A 12,594-nucleotide genomic window follows, 5' to 3' on the forward strand; every position below is an offset into this window, starting at 1 on the left:
ATTTAATCGTAAATATTCGCTGAAATTTTCTTTTGGGTCATAAAATTGTTTTTCTGTTTTTTATTTTCATGAAATATTTTATAAAATATTTTATAAAGTGTTTCATAGAATTTCCGGGTTTATTTATTCATTTATTATCTAATAGATATTCCCCGAAATAAAATTTTGATTTAAAGTCAAAACATCAAATAATTATCAACAAATTTTCATACAGTCAATCTTTATCCCTCCCCCTTTAAAATTTCGTTAAATCCAATCAGCAATTAATTTCTCCTCATTTTTAATTCCTCAATTGAACCCCGAAAATAACTAAAACGATAAACAATTTCGTTTTATAAAAAAATTCTTCTCAGGTCTTGAATTTTTGGGAATTCAATTTCTTCTGTTCCTTTGGAGAATTTCGATTTTGAATATCAATAATTCTGAGAGAATGGAGGAGAAAATTAGGTGAGACGAATCGATTGGCAAGGTGAGAAGTGAGATACAGTGGGGATAAAAAAGAAATGGGCAGGGGTTGGGAGGAAGGGGTGGGTTGTGCTTGAGTTTGACACAGTGAGAGGCCAGGGTTGCCAGGCAACCTTAAGGGTGGAAGAGTATATCTCCATTGGCGTGGATACTTGCAACGAATTTATGCCTCCCGATAGCCCCTGTCAGAACCACCCACTCCCACCGGTGTACCTCATTTTGTTTTCAGTGTCAACGACCCCAAGAATTCCAATGTAATTGGCCAATTTTTTTTTTCAACCCTCGAAAGTATTAAATGCTCGCAATTATTTTCTTTTTGTTGCAAAAAGTCGTATAATTGTAGCCCTTTTTTTTCAAACGCCAAATCGCGACGGCGAAGGAAAAAGGGGAATCACACTAGAATTGTGGGATGGCGGTGTTTTTTTTGAAAATGTCTTTTTCATTTTTTATAGTCAGGGTCGATGGCAAGTCGCAAATTATTAACGCTTTCATTTATATTGAATTAATTAAATTAAACTAAATAAACTAAATTTATAACAATTTCTGGAAAAAGTCATCATGATTTTTGGTGAAAATCCTAATTTTTTCGGAAGTATATTCACTGATACAAAAATATTGCAATAATGAGACGAAATTTTTATTCTTTTCTTTTTTATTCGTTCTTATTAATTTTTATTTGCGAAATATTTACAAAAAAAAATGTTACAAAATAACATAATGAAAACTATCATAAAAAAAACGGAAAATTCTAAAGGAAGGGGAAATTCAAGCGATTCTAATAAAAAATTATTGATATTCATGCAAATCCAAATAGAATTACTCTTAAAAATTCATAAACTATTTAATTAATATCCATTTTTTTATCACACAACCCATTAAAAAAAAATCAATACAATTTTTTGCCTCACAAAAACGATTTCAGGTATTGGCTATTTTTTTCCAGTCTCCAAATCTTCTCCTGGGACTTGAATTTGATAATAAAATCACCCCGACGTTAATTTTCCTAATTTCCCCTAATTTTTTCTCGATCCGAGTGATAATGAAAGTGCCCTTACCCACTGGCACGTGCCGCGCATACAAATTGTTTATCTCGAATCGAAAATACATCCGAAGGAAGATGAAAAAAATAGAGAGGGTGGGTTAAACGACTTAATTAGTAGGCGGAGAAGGAGCAATTTATTTTTATTAGTCCGTCGACCCCATGCCCGTGGACTCACGTCCCTGAAGCCCATTGACAGTTTCAACTATCTATCTATCTTACCTTTTTTTTTTCTACTCGATGTACCAACACAGCTGCAAAAAATGTGAGGAAGAGTAACTGACCCGTGGGCAAATCCAATACAACGACAAAATGGACCACTGGGAGAGCTGAGATACAAAGAGGATACAAGTTGGGATCGATATAGAGATTGTCATGAGGAGCCATTGGTTTTCTTTAATTTTAATCCATTAAATATTATAAAACATTTCTAAAAATCGTTTAAAACCCAAATAAAACCCCTCACCCATTATTTATTACCTCAAAGGAATAATTATTACAAATAAATACTAATGATAATAATAGATAATTAATTAGAGAATCAAAGAAGGATTGACAGATGATAGCCGTGAAGTTTTAAACAAAATGACTGGAAAATGATGCAGACAGAGGTGTTGGAGTGTTTGAATTTTTTTATTGTAATTGTTTTTATAAAAAATGTTATTTCTGTTGCAGTCAAGCGACTCTGGGGGTTTTCGCACACGCAGAAGATCGCCGTCAGCAATTGCAATGGCAACGCTGTCACTCCGCATCTCCATACCGGAGAAAAATGCGACCAAAATGATGCAGTTTGATCCTAGCACATCGGTGTACGATGCGTGCAGAATTATCCGCGAAAAATTGCCAGAGGCGACGAATATGGGACAACGTGAGTACAAATGTATTCTTTAAAAAAATGGATTCTGTTGTTTTTTTGAGAATTTATAACACTGAAGACAGAATTAAAGAAGAATAAAAAAATTTTAAAAAATATCTAAAAAAAATAAAATATTTTATAAAATATAAAATAAAATAAAAAATTTAATTAAATTAAAATTAAAAGAATAAGAAATTGATATTCGATATTATGGGAATTTTGTCAAGAATCTTCTTTTTTGTGAATAATTGATTGATTGATTGGAGTTTATTACTGTATGTTATGTTGTACAAAATGGAAGACGAAACCCATCGTAAAGTGATACACAAAAAAATGAAAAGTTCATCAAGAATTAAGATCTAAATAAAGTCAATAGTAAGGTAAATCCAGGAGAAGCTCACAAATATTAAGAGGGAAATTGTCATAAATGCATCGGAAAAATTGAGTAAAAATATAAGTACAGGACTCTTAACAATGGAATTAATGGAATCCGTTAACATAAAGGTGGATCGTGATTTATTAATTTTGCAAAACAGCCCGTCGAATGTTTATCCTGATTTTAATTGTGAAAATTGCGAATAATCAGAAACTAAATGATTCGCCAATCCAGAATCCTATCCTCCTATTCTAAAAAGGACAAACGTCGAGACTATCGATATCTCGAAAGTCTGTCACGCTTATTCCTCATTGGTTCAGTCGTCTGAGGCGGTTAATTTGAATTTGAACTCATTTAAATTAACAATTTTTAATGAGGATTTTAATAATTACAGCGCGCAGTAGCGCGCGTTCGTTCTCGTTATTAAAAATTGCAAGTGTACCTTTCCACCGATGGAAATGATGAATAGAAATACTTGATATTCCAGCGAAAGATTACGGTCTATTCCTCTCGGACGAGGACGCAAAAAAGGGTGTGTGGTTGGAGCCGGGTAGAAACCTAGACTACTACATCCTCCGTAACGGTGACCTCCTGGAGTACCGACGTAAACTGCGAACTCTGCGGGTTAGAATGCTGGACGGTACCCTAAAAACTCTCCTAGTAGACGACAGCCAGCCAGTGGCAAATCTGATGGTGGTGATCTGCACAAAGATCGGTATAACGAATCACGACGAGTACTCGCTAGTGCGCGAGTACATGGACGAAGAGACAGAAAATCAGAAGCCAGGTAACTATGGTACCCTGACCCTGAAGCGTCGAAAGGAAGAGAAAGGAGAGCGAGACGCCAAAATGGATCAGCTGAGAAAGAAGCTGAAGACGGATGACGAGGTAAATTGGATAGATCCAAGCAAGACCCTGAGGGAACAGGGAATAGACGAGGCAGAGACAGTTCTCCTTCGACGAAAATACTTCTTCTCGGATCAGAATATCGACTCCCGGGATCCGGTGCAGCTATCTCTGCTGTATGTTCAAGCTAGGGACGCGATACTCGATGGAACCCATCCTGTCACCCAGGAGAAGGCCTGCACATTCGCTGGAATTCAGTGTCAAATACAATTCGGTGATCACAAAGAGGACAAACATAAGACTGGCTTTCTCGATCTCAAGGAATTCCTTCCCCAGTCGTATGTCAAAGTAAAGGGTATCGAGAAGAAGGTATTCGCTGAGCACAAGAAGCACGTGGGACTCTCGGAGCTAGACGCCAAGGTTCTCTACACCAAAACTGCAAGATCATTGAGTACTTATGGTGTAACGTTCTTTCTCGTCAAAGAGAAGATGATTGGCAAGAACAAACTTGTACCACGGCTTCTCGGTGTCACCAAGGACTCGGTCCTTAGGCTCGATGAACGCACAAAGGAGATACTCAAGACGTGGCCTTTGACCACTGTCAGGAGGTGGGGAGCATCTCCTAATACATTTACACTGGACTTTGGTGATTACTCGGATCAGTATTACAGCGTTCAAACAACTGAGGCTGAGCAGATACTTCAGCTTATCGCTGGGTACATCGATATCATTCTGAAGAAACAGAAGGCGAAGGATCACTTTGGCATCGAGGGGGACGAGGGATCAACCATGGTCGAGGACAGCGTATCACCACTCAAGTGAGTAGGGGTCGTTAGAGCTGTTAGGATTGTTAGGAGTTAGCAGTTAGATCTTCTCGGCTCGTGTCGCTTTTTTTCACGTCAGTTTACGTACAGTTTTGTCATGTGTCAGAGATGGAAGACTTTTTAAGGGCCCAGAGGATTAAATATTTGAAGAACTTGAAGTTAGATTCGTTTGGATAGTTGATTAGTAGATTTTTCAGTGGTGGAACGTTATTAATCCCGGGAAACCCCGGATTTATCGTTCTACCACTCCATCGGTCGGCAATAATTGGGAATTATTATTTTGTTGATCAGGGCGACAATTATGCAGCACGAAACGAGCAATGTTGGCAGGGGAAGTGTCGAGGCGGTGTCAGTGGCCATTCCAGCTGTTATGAGGGCCGGCGGAGACGGTAAGTCTTATCGAATTTATAGCACATGAATATTTACGACTGGTTATCGGAAATAATGGAGGCATTCTTACCTGTGGAAAATCACTCCTCTCTATAAATACACGAACGTACCATTTTTTTTTTTGAGTTATCGAGCGCTGGGGTAATCTTGAGAAATCGATTTTATTTTATTTTTTTGACATTTTTCTTTTGTTTTGTGTATAAAAATTTGAGCTTTTCTCGTTTGTCGAGTGATCGATCTTCCAGTGCAAATTGAAATGCAGGATGGAGCGACTTTTGTACATAATTTATTAATGAAATTTGTAAATGAGAGCTTTAGAATGCATGATAAATTCTAGGAGCAAGACCCTATGGACATGGACACATGGCAAGCGCCCAATACACAACAATTAGTGGTCAAGTCAACATCGCCCATGCACCACCAATGGTGAGTACCCAGTTCCCCAGTGATCCCATCCCCAGCTTCTAGAGATATTGAGTGTCGCCTGATTTTGTAGACATTTTTGCAAAAATTGGAGGATTTTTATTTCTAAATTCATATTGCCAAGTCGATGTGGTCGACTAATTTCCAATTCGATCTGTTTTCATGCTAGGCGCCTTCTATTGTGGACTAAATGTAGGTACAAAGGTCAAACTGGAGATCTCATTTTCATTATTCTTATCCACTCTTTTTTATTTTATTTGGCGCACAATATTCACCACTCAAATGAGTTTATCGAACAGAATTTCACTCTGAAGTTGATGTTTTGCTTTATCTGGATACAAAATCACACTGGAGTTGAGTAATGGGTGAAGATGCGGGGGAGAAATTAAATATTCATTTCAAAGTAATTTTCCCCCAAGTAAGGGTACAAAATTGAGGAGTCAATTATTGTTGAAACGTTGTCTGTAATGAAAAAAATTAAAAGTGGAATTTGAATTTTAATCGGAATACATAATAGTCTGTTAGAATTTTTTGCCGCCGGCTGCGGCCTCTCGAATGGTCTCCCCCGTATCCTCAGCGCCATCACTGTCATCAAAAAATCACCCCTCAAAAGGTGATCTCAATGGATGGAGTGAGTGCGTTATTGTTGAAACGACAGGTACAGCAGACGAAAGTCACGTCGGTGCTGAGTGAACCTCAGAGAGCCCTTGTGTCAACGATAACCGCAGGCCACGAAATAATTCACATCGCCGAGACTGAATTAACGTCTAAGGCCCAATTACCTGAGCTGGGAAATGATCCAGCATCACTCCAATGGATTGCTCAGACAATGGTAACGCACAAGCAAAATGTTGGTACCCAAATTGCCGAGATGAATGCAGCAACAGCCCAAGTTGTAACATTAACATCAGGATCAATTGAGGAAGTTGATCATACAGCGGTGGGTGAAGCTATATCCACTATAGCCACGAATTTACCGGAGATGACGAAGGGCGTACGGATGATTGCTGCCTTGATGGATGATGATACCTCCGGTGATCGTTTGTTAGATGCTGCTAGGAAATTGTGCACTGCATTCTCGGATCTTCTCAAAGCAACTGAACCCGAGACCAAGGAGGTAAGATACATCACTTGTTCCCTTGATTATTCACTATTTGAGGGATATTTAATATTTTTCTCATGCAGCCTTACGGCGTTGCTGTCATCATTTACGAACGATACGTAAGGAGTTTCGAGATCTTGATATGCTTCTTACTCATGTGTTTAGTCAGCTCTTTTATTGTTCAAGTTGTATTTTTTATTCACTGGTAGAATGTCACTTTCGCTGTAGTAATCAATCGATTATTGACTGCTGTTTTCTTGAATTCGTAATCTTTTGGAGGTTCGAGGAAAAAATGAGGGGTTTGTGGTTCGTTTTTGCAGGATACGTCTACCATTTTTATTTTTTAGATGAAAAACTTATGATTTAATGGCGAACGGGCAAAGCGGGTGAAATCGGCCCTCAAGATTTGGTTTTATGCGCATAATTTGAAAAGAAAAAACAGCGAGAGAAATAAATTGATTTAACTCTCGAGCGTGAAACGCAATTCGAGTAAAGTCGCCAAATTTTGACAAATAAATAGTTTGAAAAAGTGAAACTATTACTATAAAGAAATGTTCAAATATCAAATAAAATTGATTAATTAATTTGCAAAATTCATTACAACGGAACGGCAATTAATTTTGCAATTCTGTTACATTCGCGTTTTCATTTCACATTCGACTTGAGCCGTGCAACCACTTCACTCCTAAATTGTTTTAAATTCTTCTTAGATGGATCCATCAAAAAATTATTGGTTCTCCCACCACGTCATTAATAAATTTCAAATCTCGCTGTGTCTCCCTTAAAAATTCCCCCAACTACAATCGACAATTGCTTTCTCTTTCAGCCACGGCAGAACCTGTTGAACGCAGCATCTCGCGTTGGCGAGGCCTCCCACCAGGTCCTCACGACCATCGGTGAGGAGAACGACTCTAATCGCGAACTCCAGGACATGCTTCTGGCCCTGGCCAAAGCCGTGGCCAATACCACAGCAGCACTCGTTCTAAAAGCGCGAAACATCGCGGCAACTTGCGACGACTCGCAAACGCAGAATCGCGTTATTTCCGCCGCGACACAGTGCGCCCTCGCGACATCACAACTCGTTGCATGTGCCAAAGTTGTTGCCCCGACACTCCAATCCCCAGCGTGTCAAACCCAGCTGATGAACGCAGTTCGCGAAGTGACAAAAGCAGTTGAGAATTTGGTAGACGTTTGTAACGAGACGTGCAGTGATGATAATCTCCTGAAGGAGCTGTCGGCAGCAGCTGCTGAAGTCTCTCGCACCCTGAACGATTTATTAAATCACATTCGCACAGCAACGCGCACCGGTGAACGAGCCAAAGAGACAACTCAGGACGGCGCCGTAGAGACTATAATATGCGCAACAGATCGTCTATTCGCGTCGTCGGGAGATGCCCCGGAGATGGTGCGTCAGGCGCGCATTGTCGGTCAAGCGACAGCGCATCTGATTCAATCGATAAAAGACGAGGCAGAGCGTCAACCCGATCCCGACCTTAATCGACGGCTTTTGGCAGCTGCCAAAGCCCTCGCCGATGCCACATCGAAGATGGTCGAGGCTGCGCGACAATGCGCGTCAAGTCCTCACGATTCACGAATGCAAGAGCAGCTGAAGACAGCAGCTGAGGAGCTCAGAATTGCCACGACTGTTGCAACGACTCACACATTGAGACGAAAAGTCGGGGAAGAGGTTGTTGTTGATAAGAGTCAATTCGCGAGAGCTGCGCAGGCGATTCACGCGGGGTGTGAGAATCTCGCTGATACGAAGAGCTCGAAGCAACAGATTCTCGAAGCCGCTACTATGATCGCGAAACACACTAGCGCCCTCTGCAACGCATGCAGACAGGCATCGAGTAAGACGAATGATCCTGTTGCTAAGAGACATTACGTTCAGTCTGCCAAGGACGTTGCCAATTCAACAGCGAATCTCGTTAAGGAGATCAAGGCACTGGACAAGGATTACTCGGATGTCAATCGCGACAGGTGTTCGGAGGCTACACGACCCCTGCTCGAGGCTGTTGATAATCTCTGTGAGTTCGCTGGATGCACCGAGTACATCAGAACGGTTATTCACACTCAGGAGACCATTTCCGGGCCTGAACGCGCGATTATAGATGGCGCATGTGCAATTGTCGAGACCTCTAAGAGTCTGCAGGCTAGTCCACAGGATGAGCCAGCTTGGCAGAGGCTTGCTCAACACAGCAAGACTGTCTCTGACTCAATCAAGACTCTGGTATCATCGATTAGGGAGAAGAGTCCTGGCCAGACTGAGTGTGATACAGCTATCGAAAAGTTGACAGCGAGGATAAGGGAGCTCGATTCGGCGACTCTCAGTGCAGTCTCTCAGTCTCTTATGCCACGTAGGGAGAACTCGCAGGAAGGTTTCATCGAAGAGATGGAGAGATACACGAGAGAGTTGAGGGAGCAGTTGGAGCTGCTACGAACAGCTGCCAAGTATCAGCCTGAGAACGTTGGGCCTTGTGTTCAGCAGCTCGCTAGATCGTATGAGCCACTGGTCACCAGTGCCATCGGTGCAGCCTCCAACATGGTCAACTCTAAACAGCAGTCTGTCCTTTTGGACCAGACGAAGACCGTCGCTGAATCTGCTCTGCAGCTTGTCTATGTCGCTAAAGAGACAGGGGGCAATCATGAGGCCATTGCTCTTCACTCAGAAGTTGATGAGTCTGTGGAGGGGACTAAGGACGCCTTGGGTGAATTGGACAGCACTCTGGAGATGATTTCAACGTCTCATGGAGTTGTTACGGGGCTCATTGAGACTATCAGCAGAGCTATGATCAGGTTGAATGACACGAGAATCTCGACGGACTCGGTGGACTCTTACGTTGATTATCAAACGAGAATGGTCGAGGCTGCCAAGGAGATAGCTAGACTCGCTCAGGAGATGTCGACCAAGTCCAGTACTGATGTGGGACGGCTTGGACCTCTTGCTGTTGATATTTCTCATAAATACACGCAACTCGCGAGGGACTGCACTGGCGCCTCTGCAGCAGCTTCCAGTCCTGAGGTGTCATCCAGGTTGAGAAATGGAGTGCAGGACCTTGGCAGGGCATGTGCAGATATAGTCAGGGCTTCTGGTGTGTGTCAGCTGACACCTGGGGATGCTTACACCCAGAGGGAGGTGTCGGAGAGTGGCAAGATCGTTACGGAGAAGGTGTCGGAAGTACTTTCGGCACTTCAGGCTGGTTCAAGGGGCACTCAGGCATGCATCAATGCTGCTAGCACTGTCTCGGGGATTATTGGTGATCTGGACACTACTATCATGTTTGCCACAGCTGGGACCCTTCATGCTGAAAACGAGGGCGACACCTTTGCTGATCACAGGGAGAATATACTGAAGACTGCCAAGGCTTTGGTCGAAGATACCAAGACTCTTGTGGCTGGGGCTGCTTCCTCTCAGGAACAGCTCGCTGTTGCTGCGCAGAATGCTGTGTCAACGATTGTACAGCTGGCAGAAGTTGTCAAGTACGGAGCGGCCAGTCTTGGAACTCAGAATGCTGAGGCCCAGGTTATGTTGATAAACGCCGTGAAGGATGTAGCCTCGGCTCTCGGTGATCTTATTCATGCCACCAAAGCTGCCAGTGGAAAACCCATCAATGATCCCAGTATGGCACATCTCAAAGACTCGGCCAAGGTAATGATTTTTTCTTGAAAAACTTTTGCTTGCGTCATTTCATGCTTTGACGAGAGGTTAAGGCTGTCTTTGATTATCAGGGGAATCCCTGGAATGAGCGGGAAATTTGAATCGTCTTGATGTTTTTTAATGTCTTTCTTTGGGATTTCGCCTGATTTTTCAATGACATTCTAGAATTCGATCTGTCTTGAGTGATTTACAAACTATTTGAATATTTTAGACACTTCTCCATTAACAAACGGTTTTTTTAATTTTTTTCTATTCTTGGGTGGACTTTAATTGACATTTTTCTCGCATTAACATTTCAAAAAGTTGAGGAACTAAATTAACTCAAGATGGGATTTTTAATGAACTTGAGTAGCAGAATATTGGAGTCCAAAGAATTCAACGATACAGCTGAATATTAAAGTCCACCATGACATCATGTTTCAATTTTTTATTTTCAATGTTTTTTTTCTTATCTGTTTCTCTCTTCTATTTTTGTGTGCTGCGATTTTTAAATTCATTTTTTTGAATCCATGTTCATCGACTCTTTTTAGTTTGAATGCGTAGATGGTCGAAGGTTTTTTCATTATATTTTTGTTTCGCTTTGATGTTGTACGAGTATTTTTTCGATTATTTTGGTGGACTTTGATGAACGTAAATATCGGAATTTTTTGGTTTTCTAATTGATACGGGTAATGGAATACTGTCAGGTAGTTGAGCGTCAGCTGAACCAACAAATCTTACCAATGGCGGATACGACTGGATCTGAGTCTGAGTGGATAGTGTCAGATCAGGAGGAGGAACTCATGAGACTTCTGTCATCCTCAGACACCAATCAACCTAGCGAAAGAACGTCTGATCTTCTGCTACTCATGTAGCATTCGCGCTTCAATTCAATTGACACCATTTTTAAAAACCCCCATTTTTGTTGAGTTGAAATCAGAGTAAGGAGATGAATGCTATTTCATCAATCCAGAAAATTTCCTTTCATTTCATTCGTGAAATTATCTATTCGTTATCATCGTAACCTTAACGGATTTCCCACGAGCTTTTTACACTTTTTTCATTCTTACCGTTTGTAATCTTATAATAAACTCAAGAAAATTCATTAAAATTGTCTCAACTGAAGTTTCCGATCTCTCCTACACTCAAAGTAATTTTTAAAAATTCATCAATTCTCATTTAGGTACGTACACACTCAGAAAACACCTGGGATTTATGTTGTGATAATAAACAGCATTTGCTTATCTAAATCTCTGAAAAATTCCTCAACAATGACTTTTCCCAAACTCAACTCAACAGCCCAACAACCATTTTAAAATATTCTGAACAAACAATTAAATATTCCATCTTTTACTTGATTCTAAAAAAGACTTTTGGTGTAGCTGTTGAGTTGCTCATTCGTCTCGTGCGATCTAACGCTTATGAGAGGTTAGGGTGCATTAAATTACCAGGGGAATCCCGCAATCAATCCTGACCGTTCGCGGGAAATTTTGAATTGGAATTTGAATAACAGAGTGTGTACTGAAACCATTAAATCCTCAAAACCCCTCGATAATTCTTAACAATTTTCTTTGTCCTCAAAGCCGAGATTTACAAATCGCTTTCATGATTTAAAAGACAGTAACCCCAACTAACAGCATCTCTACATTTCCAAAATCCTCAAACCCCTGACAAAATCTGTCTGTCCCCAGGTGATGGTGACGAACGTGACGTCCCTCCTGAAGACAGTGAAGGCAGTGGAGGACGAGCACACACGAGGGACAAGAGCCCTGGAGTCGACGATCGAGGCAATTGGCCAGGAAATTCGTGCGTCAAATGCCCCCGACTACCAGAGGGGTGCAGTGACACCAGAGGACCTCGTCAGATGCACCAAGAGCATAACAACAGCAACAGCTAAAGCTGTTGCTGCTGGAAACAGCTGCAAACAGGACGACATCATAGCTGCTGCTAACATGGGACGAAAAGCCATCAGCGATATGCTGTCAATTTGCAAATCAGCTGCCCACCACTGCGCCGAGACCAGAGAATTACGTGAGAGGACTCTCCAAGCTGGTCACGATGTCGCTCTTAATTATCGAGAACTCCTCCAGGCCATTCTCATGATATCCTCCAGATCTGGAGATGCTAAACACACGTTGCCACAGATATCAAGAAAAATTGCAACGAGTGTCACTGAACTCGTGGCTGTTGCTGAGCTACTTAAGGGCACTGACTGGGTCGATCCTGATGATCCAACTGTCATTGCTGAGAATGAATTGCTCGGGGCAGCTGCCAGCATCGATGCAGCTGCCAAAAAACTTGCCAGTCTCAGACCAAGAAGGAGCATTCAGGTGAGACATCCTTATTTATGTCTCTAGATATTTAATTATATTGTAATAAATTGAGATATCGTTCTCTATTTGTCTTTATTCCGTCGAATTGGTGCATTTTTCTCGAGGATGACGAACATTCGTTGCACTTTCGTGAGATATGTTTGATATTCTTGGTTGTGTTACTCAGAGATCGACCAGGAATCAAACATATTATCACGACGGGCAGCACAATCATCAATAGGTATGAAATCATCGTATGAATTATTTTGTGAGATTAATTGAAATATGGAATCACTGAATTGGGGATTAATTATTGGGTTTTTC

The 12,594-nt window shown here is 41.4% G+C and overlaps 1 protein-coding gene across 3 annotated transcripts in view; it reads left to right on the forward strand.

Annotated features, from left to right (window-relative positions):
* rhea (Talin_middle and talin-RS domain-containing protein rhea) overlaps positions 1 to 12,594 on the forward strand; it is a 40,206-nt gene that overhangs the window by 24,861 nt on the left and 2,751 nt on the right. For 2 of the 3 annotated variants that reach the window (XM_011299057.1, XM_011299056.1), the window contains 7 exons: positions 2,180 to 2,372; positions 3,224 to 4,400; positions 4,698 to 4,795; positions 5,134 to 5,222; positions 5,878 to 6,336; positions 7,148 to 9,970; positions 11,650 to 12,288. In XM_011299057.1, the coding sequence (XP_011297359.1) occupies positions 2,234 to 2,372; positions 3,224 to 4,400; positions 4,698 to 4,795; positions 5,134 to 5,222; positions 5,878 to 6,336; positions 7,148 to 9,970; positions 11,650 to 12,288 (5,424 nt within the window). In that variant the 5' untranslated portion in view covers positions 2,180 to 2,233. Of the gene's footprint in view, positions 1 to 2,179; positions 2,373 to 3,223; positions 4,401 to 4,697; positions 4,796 to 5,133; positions 5,223 to 5,877; positions 6,337 to 7,147; positions 9,971 to 10,665; positions 11,099 to 11,649; positions 12,289 to 12,594 lie in introns of those variants that run through there. The other variant, XM_011299058.1, reaches the window with a different exon arrangement.

The sequence above is a fragment of the Fopius arisanus genome, unplaced genomic scaffold (genome assembly GCF_000806365.1).
Source record: "Fopius arisanus strain USDA-PBARC FA_bdor unplaced genomic scaffold, ASM80636v1 scaffold00013, whole genome shotgun sequence".
In the NCBI taxonomy this organism is placed as follows: Eukaryota; Metazoa; Arthropoda; class Insecta; order Hymenoptera; family Braconidae; genus Fopius; species Fopius arisanus.